At 39.6% G+C, this 21,488-nt stretch overlaps 2 protein-coding genes across 25 annotated transcripts in view; both read right to left on the reverse strand.

The window, feature by feature from the left end:
* Positions 1 to 1,156: 1,156 nt before the first annotated feature.
* Positions 1,157 to 19,351, reverse strand: MELTF (melanotransferrin). Its single transcript, XM_084529511.1, has 15 exons — positions 18,170 to 19,351; positions 15,100 to 15,254; positions 12,813 to 12,912; positions 12,349 to 12,531; positions 11,879 to 12,035; positions 10,949 to 11,016; positions 10,084 to 10,271; positions 9,474 to 9,654; positions 8,458 to 8,609; positions 7,965 to 8,061; positions 6,960 to 7,154; positions 5,500 to 5,656; positions 3,653 to 3,720; positions 3,360 to 3,547; positions 1,157 to 2,556 (listed from the first exon to the last, which is right to left on the reverse strand). Exons 1-15 carry the CDS (start codon positions 18,213 to 18,215, stop codon positions 2,275 to 2,277), a joined length of 2,217 nt encoding a protein of 738 aa, XP_084385637.1. The 5' UTR covers positions 18,216 to 19,351; the 3' UTR covers positions 1,157 to 2,274.
* Positions 19,352 to 19,503: 152 nt separating this feature from the next.
* DLG1 (discs large MAGUK scaffold protein 1) overlaps positions 19,504 to 21,488 on the reverse strand; it is a 149,729-nt gene continuing 147,744 nt past the window's right edge. For all 24 annotated transcript variants that reach the window (XM_084529486.1, XM_084529489.1, XM_084529508.1 and 21 more), the window contains one exon: positions 19,504 to 21,234. In XM_084529486.1, the coding sequence (XP_084385612.1) occupies positions 21,128 to 21,234 (107 nt within the window). In that variant the 3' untranslated portion in view covers positions 19,504 to 21,127. The remainder of the gene's footprint in view (positions 21,235 to 21,488) is intronic.

Below are 21,488 nucleotides of genomic sequence, written 5' to 3' on the forward strand. Positions count from 1 at the left end.
CAGGCGAGGATCTCAGTGAAGTAGCAGTTTATTTGTGATTGCAATGGTGGGTGCCCCACAAGCAGGAGCGCACCTACCAGCTCCATAACACGGTTTATATCCTTTTTTCAGCGACCTGAACCCTCCCCTGCTTCCCCACTGAGTGAGTAATCCAGGTGCACAACCTATCTGATGCTTCACAGACAATGCACGGCCTTCACTTGCTGGCCTGTTAAATTTCAAATTTCTGTTGACCTTTTACCCTGTTTGCAGTGGCAATGTTTCTTCCCTTATCTGACTTGACACCGTGATTTTCACCTAATTGCTCTAAGGAATCTGGTTGTCTGCATTTTACAAGGTAATCTGCTAAGCTTTCTTATCACTGCAAGCATATTTTAATGCCACATTCCTTACCTTTAAACAATGTAACTCTGTGCAAAACCATTTTTATTCCAACACTCCTAACAGCACAAGGGGCCAGAAAGTAATTTGGCACCGGGCACGCATGCAAGGAAAGGCGAACTGCTGCCCTGAGCAGTATACTGAGCAAATACAAGCATAACTCCTTTTTTTTTTTTTTTTTTTTTGAACAGCTTTTGTGGAGAGTTGTGTTCATGGAGATAGTTATAATTTAATTATAATTCAGTGTAGGAAGAAAATATGGATGTGAAATTACCATAATTCCTTCCTACAGCCGAATTCCTTGGAAAAACACAGGTGATGAATCCAACCATCCATAAAAGTGAAGCAATAAAACAAGGAAGATAAAAGGCACCTCACACCTTTCAGGCAGAAATGCATATGCTAATTTATGTATTTAATATATGAACTATGCATCTGATCACTAAAATTTATCCCAGAAAGCCATGGCCAAGGAGCTTCAAGTGAAAGGCCATAAATGTCACAGAATCCTGGCCCACAGACCTCAGATTCAAGCCTAGCATTGTAGCTGTTATATCGTGCCCCTGCTTGCTACTGCTGCCACAGCTATAAAATCTAAAATCAAAATAGCCGGAGGCTGTATTTTGACTCCTTCTCTCTTAAACCCAGATAACCTTGCAGCAAATTAAACATAAGGAAAAGCTGGGAATTGCATGCAAAGAAGCAAGGAGAGAGAGTACTATTTTCCAGGAAAAGTAAGAAACCATGTAGCTTAATGATCAGGCCAAAGTCTGGATAAATTATAATTACTTTTCTTGTTTATTTCTTAGGTTCCATTTATTTACATTATTTATGTCTGTTTTTATCCGGTTTGCTTTGTTTTTAAGTTATGTTGAATGTCTTTTCATCCCAGGATCATGAGGTGGTAGCTGTAGTCAGGAGGAGGCTGCCTGCCAGCAGCACAGCAACATTTGTTGTTATTGCAGCTATGGATAAAAATAAGAACTGAATACCACAAACCAATTGACACAGAAACACATTATCAGTTGCGAGCTACTTTGTTTCTCTAACAGAAAATACAAGTTTCATTCACAGGCACTCAGATAACCCCGTACAGGAGGACAGCCACAAGTTTCCTGATGACAAGGGAAAACGACTTCTCTCCAAAGCCAGCGAGAGTACTGATTGTGGAAAGTCAGCAAGCTCAGTGGATGAACACATTTGGCTTTGTTCTTTCCTATGCCAGCAGGTAGTCCCTCCAAGTCTCTCTGGCCTTCCTTTTCCTCCAGCGACTTTGGTGATTCCCCCTACTTTCTTCTGCTGGAAGCTGGAGGACCTTGTACATGGCAGAAGCAGTATTTTGGATGGCACATACTCTCTCTGTCCACAGCCTGTCCATCCTTTGTGCACTTACCTCTTCTGTCAGCAGAGCTCAGGAGAAACTGTTGCCCCCAACAAGGTGAGGATAGGATAAGCAGGGATGAAGGAGTTGGAATGTTACCAGCATGGAGGCCAGGGTGGATTCACTAGACAAGATTTTTGATACTGCCTTCCAAGATGCAAAAATTCTTCTACAGATCAGAAACCCAGTATCCATCTAACAGCATCTGAGAATCCTTCAGCCCAGCATAATTCCACATCAGCAACAACTGCAGAGATGCTCCAGTTTTGGATTGGTCTTGTAAGCCATGCAGGCACAGTATTGATGGCTTCTGTCCCAAATTCTACCCCATTCACATGAACAGGGTTAGCTTCCAAACCCACCCCACTCCCCTGATAAGCAGATGCTGTTAGCACCTTGCCTGCAAAGAGGCAGGAAGAAGCATTAAAATGTTAGCCCAACACGTTATCCAAATAGAAGCTCATCTGAAAGTGGTAGGCAGGGGTGGCCTGGAAGTTGCCATTTACACCGTGTTAGTCCAAGTCTTGTAACTGATATAAAATAAGGAACAAAACAACAGTAGTCACTAGTAGGTGCTGTTGTATCATCTTATTACCTGACCCAGAGCACTGTGGTGTTTGCATCCCTTCAAGGGACTCAATATATTCACTCTCCAGCCACTCTTTGTATGTCCTCCTCTCTTTTACAGGCACAATCTCAACAGCAGAATCCTTGAAGATCAAGTTTTTTCCATGGAAGGTTGAAGAATCGAACATTTTGAATCCATTTCCATTGCTGTCATTTCCAAAATACTCCTGACAAGAATGCAAAATTTTCATTATTTTGCAAGATTAAGTGCTATATTTCCCTAGTACAACATGAAAGGTGATAGGAACTATTTAGCAGATGAGAAGTTCACACACAACTGCAGGATCTGTGTTTACTTTTAGTATCTACTATATAATCTATTCTAGTAGATTATATACAGAATCCTGTCATTGGCAATTACAAGAATTTTGGTTCTTGTTACTATCTAGAAAGAGCTGTACTTTTAAAACATTTTTCTGTGCAAGTATTGAGTAACACAGGGTTTGACTGCCTGGGAGTGATCAAAAGCCCAGCACGGAGATACCCAGTATTGTTTTTAAACTAGTCAACTGCAGTATTGACAGGAATCTAGCTGTGGCAGCCAGGTATGGTCTGCCTAGATGGTTTACATATACATGACTGCAGTGTAAATATGCCCAGCAACGTTCTGTTACTATACACTGTTGTATTGCTAGGAAAATTCCATTATGGAAAAGTTTTGGTGTGTACTGTTAGACTTAAAAGTAATTCCATTTTGGAAAACACCTTAAGCTTCAGGAAGGTTACTACTGAAACCACTGGCTGGGCGAAAAGTTGAAATCTCTTGTGCACCAGAGTGGTTTTACCAGGAGAACTACAAGGGATGCGTTTTATGTTCTCCTTCCCACTCCAAAAGGACTCCGCATGGTGCACATGCTACTAGTACCATGACATAGGGGACATAATACAGCAGTACAGCCTTACTGTCTTTATCCTTGGTTTGTGTTAGACCATATCAAACTCCCGCATAGAATAAATATATAATTAATACCTGGGCCTTGTCCAGTAGTCCATATATAGCAAAAATGTTGGTATCTGGGCGAACCATAATGGCCTGAGCTGGCACCCGAGCCAGGTGACACTGAGCAAACTGGGTGACTTCAGCACGGGCACCATTTCGACACAGTAACTGGAAATCACTGGACTTCAAGTTACGGGCCCAACTTTCCGTGTTCTTACCTGAAAGAAGAAACTAGTCACTGTCACACTCATCGAATGCTTTAGAGCAATAATACTCAACAAAAATAACTGAATTATAATAAGGAGACGTGAAAAACTAAATACCATCTGTGTTCTCAAACACGGTCGAGTGCTTCACAAAGGCCACATCCCCAGAGTCCTGTGCTAGGCACCTTTAGAAAATGTGAGAGAGAAGTTCAGTTCAAAGCATCTTTATTGGGACCACATAATTTCTAATAACCAACAGATTTAGAAATCAGCTTTCTATATATTCCTGCAAATAAATCCACTGGACCCTAAAGTAATGAGGAAAAACAGAGCAAGAAGTGAAACATCTTGAAATGAGAGAAAACTAACATCTTTGCAAGGCTTAAAAAATAAATAAAGAATTTCGAGAGAGTAATACAGCAGCAAACAGTGATTCATAATGGTGTGAGAAAGGACAATAAAAAGGGCCAACATTAGATAAGCAAAGGAACAGAAGATGTGTGATACTCAGCGCTGCATTCCCCAATTGGTAACAACAGCTTTCACACCTTCCTTTTAAAACACACACAAAGTATATCTCATTGAGACTTATGTTTTCAGGAAGCATTGCCTAAACCAGGATCATTAAGCCCACCGATCAGGAAGATGTAAAGCTGTAACTGAGCAAGGATTACACAGTACCAAACATGAAGAAAAATTATTCTTGTTAACAATTACTGAGAATAAATTCTGCATTTACCTGGTTAAACATGAACAGTTATAAACAAAGTTATTATTACCACAGAGCTGACACACCAGTCACCTTCCATACATAACTCATTCTTGTTTCAGAGATCACAAAGCATTACAGCTAGACCCATCCATTCCTCATAGCAGATTGCCGCCCTCCATTTTTGCCTCACAATCTAATTAATCTTTAAAATCTTTTTTTTAAAACCTAACTAATCTTTAAATCTTTTTAATTAATCTTAAAAGGCTCCAAGTCTTTGGGTATGGCTTATCATTTGGTGACTGGTAGCTAGCTCTGTTAATCTGTGAAGTATGGCAGAGGATACAGTTTGCCTGTAAGGCCCGTACCACAGCAAAGAAACTGGACATAGCTAAATAGATTTGTGAAAAAAAAAACTAAGTCCAGCATTTGAATATTTACTGGGCAACTGCTGTTTGAGTCTCCTCCCCTGAAGGAAGACTCGCTCACTGCCAGCTCTGTTACATGCACCATTACCGTCAGAGGTGAAGGTCAGCAAAAAGAATTGTTACTTCCTGATCTACCCAAAGACTTGGGGCTTTGAAACTTAATGGCCTCACATGTAGATGTCCACTGTTACACAGTATTTATTTTATTTGTTATTAAGTATTTCTTCCTGTTTCACACAATTTCCACCCCATACCTTGTTCTGAAGAGGATTTGGTATTTGAACATAGCCACTCGTGCTGTTCAGAAACCTATTTTTGCATACAGCTACAAATGGGTAAGAGCAGTGAAGGGGCACACACACAGAGCTCCCTGTTTCTAGCTTGCCACGCTCAGCACAGACTCTCAGCAGCCAGACCCTGACTACCATTTGCCTTTTTCCTTGCATAAACTCTTTATGGATGACCTGACCAGAGCAGTAGAGACTGCCATGCTATAAAGCAACACTGGAGACTGGTGACAATGCACATGCTCCTCACTAGGTGGGTGTCTTTTACACGGGAAAGAGAAACATGGCTTTGGCTGTCAGTCATCTGCTTGGCTGTGGGCCAGGACGCTGGAAAAAGGCTCTGATATACACGTACACACACACAGATCTCTGCATTGCTATGACCAGCACAGCATCTTATAAAGGGGAAGGCTGCTGCTGTTTCCAGTAGGCTGTTTTTAAAAAAAAGAATTATGCTTTTTGCTGACTGGGATGCAGAACAGTTCCTCATTGTGTTTTGACAAACTGACGGAGTAAATAACCACCATATGTATTAATTACCTGAAGGCTCCACTGTAGCTGTAATAACGTTCTTGGCTACTTGCACTGCATTTATTGTTTCCACTATCATCTCCAATGCACAGTTGACAGAGTTTTGATGGGTAATTATCCTGATCAGCTGAAGGCACACAGCTTGCAGAGAAAAACTCACTCACAGCTTAAAAAAAAATAAATACAAAAAAAATAATATAGTAAGTGGAAGGCACAGCTCTTCATACCAAAGGGTAGTTACACTGTCATTAAGTTATAACCAATGCTGATTTTAGTAGCACACTAGAAACATGAGTTATAGCTATTTTACTGGAATTCATAAATTAAAACTTCTAAAATATTTTCAAAGCATCATCTAACTCATTATGTAATGAAAGTAAATAGCTCCCTGGAAGACAGGAAATGTACAAGCAAATTTAGAACCGTTGCTTTTTCCACTACTACTGTACCTTTCTCCACTACTACAAAAAGGTTGAAAATAAATGCAATAAAATTCAGGACAAGTATACTTCGTTTAATGCAATGACATCCCAGAGCTAGAAGTACTACCTAGAGGGGATACATCTGTATCCTGTTATTGTCATCTGACTTGTGTCCATATCCTCAAGCAAGAGCTGAGATGGACATGTGCAAAAGCAGGGTTTTCAACACTAAATGATAAACTTAAAGTTCATTAAATTAAAAAAAAAAAAAAAAAAAAAAAAAAGAGAGAGAGAGACACTTCAATTACATTTCTGAAGACTGGAATAAACCTTTGTAGTTTGATATACTGAAGGCCAGGACTACCATTGAGATGGATCTGGACAAACTGGAAAAACACACTGACAGGAATCTTGGAAGGTGAATGCAGAATCCTGCTTTTAGGTTGGAATAACCCCATGAGAGGCTGAGAGGCTGAAAAGCAGCTCGTAAAAAAAAGGACTGGAGGGTCCAAGGGGAAAACAAGTTGACCAAGAGTTAGGATTCTGCTTTTTTTGGCTAACAGACAGAAATGACAGCAAGGAAAATTTTGATTAGGTATAAGGAAAAATTCTTTACACCAAGGATCGTCCAAAATCTGGACAAGGGCCCAGACAGGCTGTAGAACCTCCATCCTCAGAGTTGCTCAAAACTTGCCTGGGCATGGCCCTAGGCAATCTGATCTAACTGGACGTGCTTTGAGCAGTGGGCTGGACTAGATGACCTTTCCAACCTGAATTAACCAACAATTTTTTTTTGACAAAGGAAAGAGGGAAAGGAATCCTTTCCTCCTACATCTGTTAGATGTAACATTCTCAGCATGACCCCTCCATTAGTCTAATCACGTGGCAAACTTAAAATTTGCCAAATTGTTACATTAAAAATGCAGCACCCCTTTGCGAACAAATTAGCTTAATATAGAGCTATGCAATATTGAAACTGTACTTCCCTAGTGGAAGTTTGTAATTGGATTATTATTGTATTTTTGATACATGATACCATCATCTTACCTTGAGGAATATTGCAGTCTTTGGGCTTAATAATGCCCTTCTTAATTAGCATACCAGTGGGGATATTCCATCCAGCAGTTCTCCCCAGTCCTGTGTGGCAGGACTTCTTCCCTTTCAGGTCACTGATGGAGAATGCATTGGATGGATTCCGTTTCACTAATGCCACAGCATAGTATGCATTGCTGTTGTCATCAGCTTGCAGAAAGAAAAAAAATGTATTATTGCTTTCCTTAATCATTCCCACTGCTTAATGACAATGTACATAACCATTACACTTATCTGGTGCCAACTTCAATTGCACCGACTATCAGCCAGTCAGGAATTATGAACACACACAATTATCTTCATTTGTCTACTCCATGATGTTGCATTCGCTCATGGCCTATATGCTTGAACTGAGTAAACTACAGAGGAATACAAGCATTTGGTTAATGCTAGTTGTTATGTACATAACCTTCAAAAATGGCATTTGAGTCATTAGTGACTTAACAAAACTGCTCTAAGAAGTTGTTTTTAATGTGACAATTCAAAACTGTGTTACAACTTCCATGAGTTTTGCAGCACATTGAAACTGCCTTATTCACAGAACTCCCATAAGCTCTTTTTTCATCAATGACAATGAAGCAGCCACGTCGATGAGGAGTAATTTGTTTTTAACTGGAATCCATTGTGTAATTTCTGTATTGTTCTTATTAAAGTTACTTTGATTTTGTGAATACTCATTTTCCAATGCAGAATTGAAAAGACAAATAGATACGTGTAAGACTTGAAACTGCAGAAGACTCATCCTGGTCCAACAGCAGGACACAAAAAAGTTGCCACAAACTCATTGTAGGAACCCAACCCATACTTATTTCCTCCTCTGTCCATGATGTGATGACAATTAATATTTATTTCCTCTGCAAATAGCTTTTCTAGCAAGACCCGGGAACAGAGGCTGTGCTTTTAGATCTGTTTTCAACCTGGGAAAGTAAGGCCTATATTTTTATTTCCTGACCTTCTTACCAGAGTAACTTTCTCCAGCAGCTGGTACAAGGCCATATGTCTTCCCAGCTGTGTAAATATCAGCTCCACCCAGAGCTACAACATCACTTTCCTTTTTCTGAAAAATAAAATATACGATTTCTGTGAAAAAACAGCAAACACCTTCCCTGCTACAATGATGACAAAGAACTCCAGCATCATACCCATTGCATCTCAACAGATAAGTCTGGTAGCAAACAAGCAATCTGCTCTAACTAAACCCCCCCAAACACGAGTAAAGCATCAGTGAAAGGAGCTTTCAGACAAAGGCTACAGCTAGATGGGCAACGATACCTTTGTTACACTGGAAGAGCAGCAGGGTTCAGGCCCATCCATACCATATGAGTTACAGATCACCCCCTTGAAATCCAACATTGCCTAATCATCACCTAAGAGCACATCTCTCTAAATCCTACCTAGAGAGAGAAGCTTGTGTTAATTGGTTTATTATTGCACAAGGCTAGTAGCAGCCTACCTGGATCAGCTCCATGCACTCTTCTTTTGTCTTGGCTGAAATACACTGGATTTCTGGTTTCAGATTTTTTTTCCTAAATGAAGTAGCCATTTCACCACATTTCCAAATCTCCTCAGTTGAAATAACACACCAGTTCAGGCTTTCTGGCAATGCTGCAGAAAATTGGAAAGGAAGTATTACAGTTCACTTCCTTTGTAGAAGAGGAGGCGGCATACACACTGCTCCACTGTCACATGTGTCAGAGATGTTATTTAAAATGTTCAGTTCTGTGTTTCCCTGCTCTCTAGCTTAGACTTACAACTGCTTCAGGTACCACAGAAGTCTCCAGACTAGTGGTATGTCCACATTACAAATCTATCCAGTATGAAAGAACAAGAACTCCTGTGACTGATGATTAGTAAGCACAGCTGCAAGGTGTTAATTGTTTCCAGTCTACTCTCTTAAGAGTGCAGCAAAAAAAACCACACTGAACACAGTCTTCCTCACCTAACAGTCACTGAGCAGCCCCCAAAAGAGAGAAGTCCTGGAGGTCAGGGGCTTTGCCACAGCACAGAGCGTGTCTGGGAGGTTCAGTGGCCATAATTATTTACCTGTGCCTCTGAGTATCCCAGGATACACATCAATTCATTTTGATGTTCTTCTGATAGTATTAAAGTCCACAACAGACCAACCTGAGGACTTACACAGTAACACATTACTGGTTCCCCTCTTTAGTGGGTAAGAAACGTAGTACCACGTAGCAGTAACAGTTTACCAGATTTATGTCTCATGTATAACAAAAAGATTTGAAAACGTCTACATCTTGTGACACAAAATGGGCCTATTTGCTCAGGAAAGCATTCTGCAATGTGATCCTGTTTCTAGGTCAAAACCTGCCCTTTCTCCATGCTTGAAGATTAGATTGGCATCTTGCCATAAACCTCAAGAATCAGATGAAGACAATGCAGAATAAGGATGGTCTCCATGATCAGCTATTCTTGTTCATGGTTTTCAAAAGCAAACCAAAGACAACTTACTGTTGGGGTCACAGCTCAAGCCTTCCATGGCATGAAGATATTCATCACCCAACCATGCCTGGTAATTCTGAGATGTGATTGCAACGAGCTCTGTGGTGGAGTCTCTGAATATAAGATTCTGGGCACCATAGGCTGTGGAGTCAAACATCTGAAACTTTGCGCCTGCATCATTGAATCTTTGCTGTAATGTTAAAGAAAGAAAAATACCTGTCACACATTCCTCTACCTAGTACCGCATATCTACGATGACATAGTTCATGTGCAGGAGATAATCTGTTGCCTACAGAACAAACAAACAACTAAGGTTTTCTTTACTGAAAATCCACAAGTTAAGAATTAGTGAATGAAAAAAAAAAAAAAAAAAGCAAAAACAAAACAAAACAAAAGATCTCAAGTAATTTTCAACATCCCTGAGTCTTTGAGGGCAAAAATGACCTCCTACGTCCCACTCTGCAAAATTCTCTTCAGGACCCTACTGATGCTGAGTGCCTCCCATACTCCTTCAAACCCCATAGAGCCGAAGGTGCCCAGATATCCTGTCTTCAACTCAGTCAGGTGGGTGGGAGAAACCTTCTCAAATGCAATGCATTGATGAAAAATGGTGTCCTACTTGTCCCTGGTTCAGGAGCTGGAAGATAACTGTTCCATCTGTGTCAGGCCGTACTACCACAGCACGAGCTGGGATTCGGGCCAGGTGGCAGGTTCTCCACTCTGTCACATCAGCCGTGCTACCATTGCGGCACAGAAGCTGGAAGTCCTGGGAACGAAGATTCTGGGCCCAAGAAGAAAGAGTTTTTCCTGAAATCAGACAGAAAATGTGCATGAAATGGATGTCGGGCAGGACTGATATCTCTGGCTCCAAGTCTGCTCTAAGCATCGCATGCACACAGCTCTCCTGAGCATCTTTGAAATATTTCTGACTACAACATAACCTATGCACTTTAGTCTTGTATCTCCAATAAGACAATACACAGTCTAACACTTGTCCGACTGAACTGAACTGTACTGTGGCCTGCAATGGCACCCAGAGCGTTCCCAAGTGTAGGTTTACATGCAACCCTTTTTTAAATTTATTTATTCCCCTTCCACTTCTTAACTTCCTGCTAGTTTATGCGGAAATGACTGGGTAGCCACAAGCAACGCTTACATTTGTAACAGCCTGGGTATCAAACCAAGACTTCAGTGCTACTTCTGTTCATGGTTTTCAAGAGGAAACCAAAGACAACATTCCCTTTCCAGAAGCAGCTAAGGATTCCACCTCTCACCCTTAGTGAAGCTAGCAAGTGTTAGGAAAAAAAAAAAAAAAAAGAATCAAACACCCATCTCCTGGTGCATACATATATGTGGGTACCTCTACTTTCACTATTAGAGCATTTTGCTTGATTACTCAATTCAAAATAAATCAAACATCTGACATTATGCTGTCATCACAGGCACTGTACTTCAGAGCTTGCAGCCACTGCTCAAAAGCTTACCATCAGTGTATTCAGGAACCGTGCTGTGCTTCACAAAAGCAACTGCTCCAGCACCTTCAGCCAAACACCTAATAAATGCAAATATTAATAAGCATTATGAAGCACAGCTTCCATGCACTGAGCACTGCCGACTGACAGCCAGAGAACTGTGCGCTGTGTTCCATCAGCCAGCAGACACTGACCTATTTCCTTGTGCTGAGAGTTTAGCTCAAGGCAGAGACTAGGGGCTGACAGAGCATGAAGTAAACTACTGCTGTCATTTGGTGAACACGGACAACATGTTCTGTGCTGCCTGGGACAAATATCACGACTGCAGGAGAGTTTTCTGTCTAATGCAGTCACAGAATCCTTTGGGGAACTACAAAGAGGGGAGCAAGTGCTTCCCAGGAGTAAATTATATCCCTGCTCAGTCAGTGCTATTACTCAGGGACTGGGAACTGCAATGCAGCATGCAGTCAGGAAGATGGAAAATAGAGCAAAGACTGGTGTGTGAAAATGGAGGGCAGAGAATTCAGAGAATTGTCATGAGAATTCAGTGCAATTGAGGGGAGATAACTGTGAAATAGCTGTGTAGGGTGGCAGCTCAGCTCTCAAATTCTAAGGGTCATCAGGTTTTACTACTTTTAAAAACTGCTGAAACAGACATCCAAGGCTTGTGTCAACAGTTATTGGACCAAGCAAACAGCAATGGGATTTTGCTGCCCAGTACAACTGCTAAACATCTAATTTTAACATTCACACCTGAAATAGTGGGTTTAAAATTACTTTTAATAAATCTCTAGGTTCAAATCATGGTCATCCTAACACTAGAGATGTTCTAATGGGACCAGCTGGAAAGTTCTCTGGCTTCAGTTTCCTGACAATGAAGTCTGGAGACTATGGCTATGGGTAGAACATAGAGATAAAAAGTGACAGAGCCATGATTCTTACCTGAAGGCCCCACTGTAGTCATAGTATTGTTCCTGTGAATTTCCTTGGCATTTGTTCTGCCCAGACAAATCCCCTTTGCAGAGCTGACAGAGGGATGCGGGATAATTCGCACTATTTGCTCCAGGAACACAGCTTGCACTGAAATATTCACTAACAGCTAGAAGAAAAATTAGAGACATTTTTAGCAACGAATAAATAATGTCCCACAACATCATACTAAAATTTCTACACAGTACATCTCTGAAAATATTTAAAGAAATACGTTCTGTTCTCAAAAGAGTTTCCTTTCCAAGTTTTAAAAAAATTGTCATTTTCATCAGACCTATGTTAGGTCTACTCCATCTTTAAAAGGAGCATCCAAAACACCAAGGAACAAAACAGCAAACAAAACCACACATTTCTGTCCATGTGCTGGGGTCCCAAGAACATACATAAAGATATTGCTGAAGAACAGATATTTGCCCTCTTACCTTTTGGAAGGTCACATCCCATTGCTGTGATGCGCCCACTGTCAATTAGATAACCCACTGGCACATCCCAGCCAGCAGTTCTGTTGATCCCCGTGTGACACGATCTGATACCTTTCAAGCTGTTGATGGTGATATTGGAGCTCTTCTTTACTACAGCCACAGCATAGTATGATGTTCCAATCTCTGCAACACAGGAAGAAAAAGGGGCAAATAAAAGTGGCATGTGTCACTATAATGCTGCTGTGAGGCTGGCTGGTGGCCTCTTGTGGCTCCTCCACCCACAGGCAAGTAACGTTGTTCACACCCCTCTTGAGAACCTGCTGACTGTGGGTACATATTCCCCATTATCTTTGTGCACTGAGATGTCTTAAAGGCCACAAGCAACCTATTCTAACTTTGAAAGTCACCCTGCATAGGAAAGAGGTGGTATTAAGTAAACCAAAAGTTATTTTGTATGATTATACCTTGATCATATACTTCCCCAACAACAGGTTTCAGACCATGCTCCTTCCCGGCCTGGTAAATCAAGCGACCATTCAGCGTCACTGCATCCGCCAAATAATCCTGTGCAGACACAAGGTCAGAATACACGCTGAAGCTTAGTTATTAATATTTCTTAACACTCAGAGGCACAGTATCCATGAACTTAAGAGAAAAGGCCCATATGATACAGTCAATGTCTATATGAGCTCTCTTTCCTCCACAAAGTTCTTTTAAATACACTCAGAAATTATTGAAAAACAATTACTGAGAGGGATTTTACAACTTCAAAACTGCCTTTCTTCAGAAATAATGCAGAAGCCAGCCCTGGACCATGATGGCCTCACTAGTCTTCACAGTCCAAAGGAACCTTAGATATGGATCCATGTTTTCTTTCTGTGGCTCTGTGACAGATCTTAAGGGCAATCAATCAGGAGTTTCATTTAACACTAGCTAGTGCCCCAAAGTCTGAAGATTTAAATAAAGTAAATATACTTCTGAGTTCACGCACAGATTGTTTGAAGTGATGTGTTCTGGGGACACAAAATTTGAATGCCAAAGTGTGCACTCAAAAATAGCTGTGAAACCTGTTGGCTTGTACCTCAACAGACAAACAGCCACACATTTGCAGGGGGTAGAGGAGCAGATGGCAGCTGAGCCTTTGAGCTCCCTTTAGATGAAAAGCCTCCTATCAATAGCTTGTGACTAAACCCCAGCATATAAAACACAACACGGGAGAGAAAAAATGTCTATTGTATTTAACTGTCAGTAGTTTACAGACTACAGACCTTAGCTCCTTTAAGTGCATACAATCACATCTGCGGTGGCAAAGTAAGAACAGTGTGGGTATTTTTTTTTTTGAAGCAAGTATTTGCCAATGCATCTAGCAAAAGCACAGGACAATTCACATAGAATTTCTGATTAATATATATGCAATGGAAATGTAAATTAATTATTTTCAGAAACACTTCATTTCTGTGTCACGACACTTGAGGCTTACCTACAGAAGTGTTTAAACACCTGCTGAAGAGTATGACCAAATGAAATTATTACCAGGGTCCCTAGTTTAATATTTAATCATTTCTCAATTTTTAAACATCTTCAAAGAAAAATAAGTGTTTTACTTTATCCATGTGCTAACACATTCACAGAACTAAGTCCAAGTTATGTAGTGTTATAAAACAGCATATCTCTGCTTTTTCAGCCTTCGTGTCCCATCCCCTTTTTGGCTTCAAAGAGCAGAGTTCAGTGCAGATGCAGACTCAGGGGTTCCATACAGCCCTACACGGAGTAGGCCAGTTTAAACATTTAGTAGATTATTACAAGAATGTTTCAGGTCTTAAGGACAAAGTCTTGCCTGAAGCCTTACAGAGAAGATTCATTTTATCAGAAAACTACTTACTCATATTTTCCACCTGCAGGGTTCTGAGTTCATCTAATCAAGTTTTCTAACAAGATGCACACAGACTATAATCTTTTAACATATTCATCCATATTCCCCTTCCCTCACACTCTGCCAGTGAAAACAGCCGTGACTACCTGCCTCCACATTCCTCCAGTATCCCCTCGTTGCCTCTCATCCCCTCCTAATGGGGGAATTGTTTTCCAAACACCATTTTGCAAAGCCACATATTTACAGTCTTTAAAGTCTTCCCCAGAGCTGAACTTTTTTCCCCAAACTGAGCATGCTCTGGGCAGCTGAATTCATACAGCTGAGTTTGCATGTCCTCTGCTCACCCTACTTGCTGCTTTGTCTCCCTTTTGTACCCTGTTTGGTATTGGGATATTTGGCTTTATACTCATTTGTATATAAAATTTCCTGGGATCCTGAAAAAGGAGTATTACCCAGAGTTTACTAAAAGACAATCCACTTAATGGCTCAGCAGCACAGCTTTAACTGCTGTCTGCACTGTACCACTCCACCCCTTCTTAAGTATCTACTAAATAAATTTAACAATTCTGAAATCAAAGATTACTATTCAGGAATGAATATTAAAGACCTTTACTTGCATTCCTAATGACTGGCCATGTGTGACTAGCCAAAGAGAAGAGACAGGGCCATTCTGACATTCAGGTCCATATGTATACTGTTATGTCTTTAAAAAAAAGTATACATATACACTTTGATTTTTCAAAGACATGAATGCCAGGAAGCATATGGCCATCTGTCCGCATCATCAGACACTTACAGAGCTCTGTACATCACCACGTGGTTTATTTATTAGGCATACAGGGTTATTAAATCACTGACACTTATCACTTACAGCTCACCTTGATCATCTGGGTACAGTTAGCAGCTGACCCTCCCTCTGTACATTCTAGATGGGGAAGGATGCCAGCCCCAGCAAAGGCCTTACTCATATCATTACATTTGGAAAGTTCTTGCTGGGAGACAGTGCACCACCGGACACGTTCCAGGCTGAGAGCTGCAAAGACAACACCAAAAGAAAATATTATAAAATAAATTGGTACCTTTATAACAGAGCTTACCAACTGAAGGTTCCCAAAGAGCCAGCCTTTCATTTTGTTTCTCTCCCCAAAAATGGGGCTCATTCAACAGCGATTTTTCTCATTTCTCCTGCTTTCATTCAGATTAACATGCACTTAATACTGAAGTTATTTGGACTGAAAACAGGATAGGCTCCAACTCAAATGCCATCAGGCTTTAGTATCTATTTCTGACATAAGAAATATGAGTATCGTGGAACAAGTCAGGGCAGCCAGACTGTTATTAAAACTTTGCAGAACAGGACATCTTTGTGTTAACTTTCTGGGGCTGCAAGTTTGTGAGTTTCTGTGCCATCATTCTTTTCAGAGAAAAGCCTAGTTTTGACTTGAAGAAGCTTCTCAGGTTTGTGTTCTGGAGCCACCTTGAAAATGTATATGGCACCATTTGCACAATGTGGTCACTTAACATTAAAGAAAAATTCATGACTTTTTTTTTTTCCCTCCCCAAAGCTTTCTACTTGCAAAGAATGCTCCTGAACAGATTCCAGGGTCAGAGGTATTGCACAGACAGATGGAGACACATTTAAAATATATGTACCACAAGAGAATAATCCTTAGAGAGCACCATTTACTTCAAGAACTACTGCTTCCATCTGTCTGCTCGAGACACGTCCTGGGACACACACAATCTTTCCTGTTTAGTCAGAGGCATCTAAAACGATGGCATCTAAAATTTAAAATGACATGTAACAAAGCCAAAGAGACTGCCCAGGGACAGCTATGTCTCAAAAACTGCAAGTTACTACCTGGAGCCCTGACCCTTTCCTTGTTGGTCTGAATAAAAAAAAAATAAAAAAAACACCATAGGTGCTGAAGAACCTTGCCACTAGGCTTATTGTGAAAAGTAGAAAAGTAAGCTTGTCTCTTCAAAACACTCTTTCATAAGAAGCTGTTACCACATTCATGAAAAGGGGTGGGCAGTTCCATGAATGAGAAGACTTGTGTTAAGTAGAGGAGATTCCACTAGTCACTGAAGAAAGAAAGGTGTCTTTCAGGAGGCTCCAATGGCTGTCTTGTACATATCAAAGCTACAAACACTTTGTAGGAATATATTATCACATGCAAGTTGTGCAGCTGTATGTAAAATGTGAGTATGCTTTACAGTGAAAAATGGCCACAGGTCATTTTTGTAAGCAGTTAGCACCAAATTCCATCACTTTTTCTTCAATTTTGACTTTTAAGTTGGAGTCTGCCTGAAGTTATTTGTAACATAGTCTTCTACCAGCTCTAACTGGCCCTCTGCTTCCTCACCATAGCCATGAAGCTGAGACACAACATCTAATTTTCTAATTTTATATGATTCCACTAGCACTCAACAGTAGCTACATACTTTTTCTGACTCCATGGTTGCAGACTAAACAAGACTGTTGATGCCATAAACTTTGTTTTCCAACAGGTACAAAAACAGAGGGCTTTGCTTGCTCCAATTCAGAGTCACACTTGGAAAGCTTACAAGAACTTTTTATAGTAGCATGTGTAGTAGAGGGAAAAACAAGTTTCCACCTCTGTAGGAGGTGCAGGAATTCTGAGGACCAAGAGGCTTAGCCTCATCTACTGAAGGGAAATCTTCACTATTAATTTACTGGGGCAGGAGGAAAAAAATAGGTTTTCATTGATAAAGGCTTTCCCCCCACACTCCCCAAACACAAGCAACTGAAAATGAAATTGCTCTCTCAGCATCTCAATACGTGACTAGGTACCATTCTTCAGTGTCAACATTTTGGCTTTAAACACGAACACACAGGAATAATGCACAAATTGTATAAGTGTATGAAGACACCATTAGCCACACACACCTGAAACATGAAGCAAAGCTCATTTGGCTCTACATTTCAGCCTAGATAGTGAAACCACACTGATCTGCTTCTTCCTGATCCCCCCTTCCCTCCTATCTGAGAGTGGTACTTTGTTTGTCCCTTTCAGAACTGCTGAACATTGCCCAGCATCTGGCTGGGGACTTTCCTGTAACAACAAATTTCTGTTTCCTTCCTTGAGAATTAATAGATTTAAAGTGGGCTTGAGCACAGAGCAGGTCTGTAGTTAAACTATCTTTCCATTGCCAGCCAAGAACATGTTAAAACAGTAGACAAGATTCTAAACCAAAGTTAATTCACAAACTTGGCCCAAACTCTTTTGCTGAAAATAACACTATTGCACTGTTTAACATCTTATCAAAAGGCTACTAATACTCTCTCAAAGGTTTTCAACAGAAAATCTAAAAAATAAATAAATGAACTAGGAACATTTCAGAACCAGCGTTCTTTTTCAAAGAACTGTGGAGTCCTTCAGAAACAGCATCTACACCTCTAGAGAAATTAACAATATTCACCACCAGAACTTGGGAGTGACAAGAGAAAGCCATCATCTCACGCAGATCATGCTAAATATAAATTATATTAAATATAACTCAATAATTATATTTTATATTATATTTCAATAATCATATTAAATATAATTCAATAATTATATTTAATATAATAAAGCTTTTTATTTATTTATTTAAAAATATTTTTTAAACCAAAAAAATGTCATGGAATTGTACGCACCTACGAGAAAACATCACTGCATCACTGAGACAAAAGCAGTAGATTCCGTGCTGAAGAAATACAACCGATGAGTCAATGATATTCAATACCATCAATATTATATTCAATATCAACATAATTTTCAATATATCCTTGATTTTTCACCCCTCCTTTCTTTCTATTCCTTTTCCTGACCACCTGAAATTGGTTCTGAAATGGTTCTAGTTTTCCTTTGCTCTCTCACATAACATGTTAGTCAACCCCAAAGATATCACAACACAACAAAATAGTTTTTGGAGGGCACTTACTAGCATGAACAAAGAGAAGAACGAAGACATTCCTGGAGTTCTTCATTGCAAAAGTCTTTGGGATTTGTGCTTTTTCCAGCCTTCAGAACACCCAAAGAGCAGCGCTTCTGCAAGTTTGCTCTCCCCAGTCTGCTTCTTGGTGAAAATCAACGGCATTCAATTCAAAGTGCACTTTGTTCCGCAACTTATCTTGCTTACTTTGGCACACGTCACTTCATAATGATCACGGGGGGGAGGACTGGAAAAAAGTCTGCCTCTCTTCACACTGCCTTTACACTTGAAAACAAGTCAGACTAGGAAATTACAAAATATCCAAGGCACCAATGAGGTTATTACTGCTTTAGCACCACCTATAGACTTAGATAAACAGCTGCACACTGACTCAAGCGTGTGAGGTCAGGCTGTTGAAATAAATCCTCATCCTAAGTACAAATTCTGTGTATTCCCTAAGTGATGGGGCTCAGGAAGTAAAAGTAGATTGAAGCTAGGCACTTTGACAGAGCTGAAGGTCACTTGTCTGTTGCCGTATTCTCAGTTCTGTCATGAATCACAAGTGAACAAGGAACAATAAGGAAGCCTGTGCACTTGACAGGAGGAAGTAGCATGATAACCGTTAGGGTAATGTGGACTTTAGTCTGAACGTGAAGTGTTATTTAGTGACACCTAATACATGACAAAAGCCTTGGAGAAAAGCTCTGTGAAAGTTATTCTGTCTTTTCCATACAGGAAAGGGTAATTCCTCAGATTTATCCAGCTGAACATGAAATTTAACTCTATTCCTGATCAGTTCAAAAAGGTGGGGAAAATAAAAATGCATATGATATAGAAATCTCAAAAGTTATTATAGTTTTCAGATTCCTCAGTTATTTCAGAATTTCAGTTGAGATTAAAAATACGATCTAAAAGTTGGTGTCTTAAAACGTCTCACTGTATGCCTCGAATCATCGGCCACTTTTAAAGAGGCAGACACTTTCAGCTCCTCTAAAAAAGGCATGACATTATTTGTCAGAACTTGCATCGATAGTACACACCTTGCATTTCCAAAGACGGAAGGATTCTCAGAAAGACAGCACACCTACTTTACCAATATAGAAAAACAGAAATAATTTTGGGCCATACATTGGTAGCTTACTCTTCCTGCAAGTCTTATAAGCATTTGGCACAGCACCTATTTTGTCCAGTGTTTAAACCTGCACTCCAAGTACTAACCTCACTTGCCCCATTCTAGTCAACCAGTGTTTCTCTAATATATTATCTTTGTGTACAGTCTCAGCCAATTATTTTAAAATGCTACTCCACGTGTATTTCTTTTCATTAAAAACACACTTGACAAATACATTGTACAATGAAGTTTATTAGCTGTTCTCCTCTTTCTAACAAATGGAATGGATAGTGTTGGTAATTCTTTACAAACCAAAGCTAATTTGGTTGTGTGACTGCACCGTGACTGCCATAAGCACATCCCTCTCATAAACAACCATTTTAAAATAAGCAATGGCAGGTACCAAATAATACGAGAATTAGAGAATTTCATTACTGAAGGTAGTTCCATGTTTTGCTACAACGTATTTATAACATTTTGCACAGAAGTTAGTGCATTCCAAATGGAAGATCTTGCACCTATGCAATCCAAGATAAACATATACAGAAAAATAAAATGTATTCTTGACTGAATTCTCCCTTTGGTTAAGACATGCATATTACAAAGAAAAAAAGACAAACCTGAAATTCCGTAGAAAAGAGGAGAACTTGCACGTATTTTTTTATTGTAACTAATAATTCCCTGGACTTTTTGCCCAGCCACCATAGCCCATTTGATTTCATGAGATTAAGGAAGGTAAATTCTAATTTGTATTTTTATTCAAAACAAAAAGCTAGGAGTAGGTGGTAAAAGAAAAATATATATTTTTATATATATATATTTATACGTGTGCGCAACTATGTAAAGAAAATAATTCCCATAGTTACAGAGTTTAGTTAAAGAAAGTTTAATATATATATATATTTATTATAACAAAATAGGCAGTTATTGTGGGTAAAATATTCATTAAAATCTGACCCCTAAGAACACACATTTTTAGGCTACGAATCACTCTCTCAGTGCCCTAATAACCATCTCTGCAATTGTTTTCTGTATTACTGCCAAGGGAAATTTGGCATTCCTCTGAAAAATACAAGGTTTCCTAGCACCTAAACATATTTTAGGCTCAAAAAGTGTGGTGACCATTATCTATAAACAATTTCTGTAAGACACTATAAATAGTGTTGCACAAGGAAGATTAAAAACATTACACATCTTTATCCCTAGCAATTTTATTGGCAAAAAAATGAAAAAATAGATTATAAGAATATCCATATGAAATTATGAAAATGAATATCCCTCGAGAAGTAGTAATGGGAGTTAATGAAAACGTTAACTCAAAATTTTAAAGTTCCTCTTTAACTGCCTGGAAAGAAAAAAAATATCTGTGAGAACAGAATTTAACTCAGAAAATAAAACCTGAAATTGATTGCCCTGACCAAACCATGCTATTAAAGTTAAGCGTGCAAAGTTACTCAAGATTTACAACTTCCTTGAATAGAACTTTTCTTTCAATTGTTATGAAATTTTAAAAGAAGGTCTATAAAGCTTTTTTGAAAAATCTTTGAAAGTTACTTTCCCTTAAACATTAAGGAATTTTACCAAGCAATTCCCTCCCACCCCAACCCCAAACTAATAGCTGGTCAGGCCATTCCACTGTCATGTTTGAAAAATGGCAAACCAACAACACACAATAATACAAATTATTTAAACTAAGAAAGACATCAAATTTAAAGCATTATGGGAACTGCAGAATGTGATGGTTAGGGTATGAACCACACTGGGAAGAACTAGAGGCAGGCTCCACTGGAAGGGCTTAAGAGTTGTCAGATGTAGTAGGTGATGACAGTTAGAAAATGAAAAACAAAAATCCATTTTCATAATTTTTCCTTTGCTGGAACCCAGATGTAAGGCCCAGACTGTTCCTCTATGATCTGTTTCACTTGGTTGTAGATTTCTTCCAGTGTGTCTCCTTGGACAATAGCTGCAAAACATAATGTGGCAATCAGCAGTCATCTTTCCTTGCTCCATACAGAAACCAAGATGTTCTAAGCCAGGAGGTTATTTTCTCTCACACAGCAGCAAAAGGATTTCACATTGCTGAAGGAAGGGATGCCTATGGAGAATTCTGGTTACTGTGCTTCTGGACAAAAAGTACATTGCTGATGATTTTATAGGACACACAAACCAACATCTCTTCCACTTGGAGGCCTGGGGTTAGGAAATATTTTTCTTTTT

The sequence above is a fragment of the Aythya ferina genome (assembly GCF_964211825.1).
Source record: "Aythya ferina genome assembly, chromosome: 9".
Taxonomy (NCBI): Eukaryota; Metazoa; Chordata; class Aves; order Anseriformes; family Anatidae; genus Aythya; species Aythya ferina.

Bases quoted from the DNA above. Each gene is read 5' to 3' on its own strand.
- MELTF (XM_084529511.1), bottom strand. From the start codon at position 18,215: ATGAAGAACTCCAGGAATGTCTTCGTTCTTCTCTTTGTTCATGCTA. The intron at 12,913-15,099 runs GTGAGCTGTAAG...GTGTCTGCACAG, and splicing joins ACTGTACCCAGATGATCAAG to GATTATTTGGCGGATGCAGT. The intron at 5,657-6,959 runs GTAAGATGATGG...TTTTTTTTTAAG, and splicing joins AGACTGCAATATTCCTCAAG to CTGTGAGTGAGTTTTTCTCT.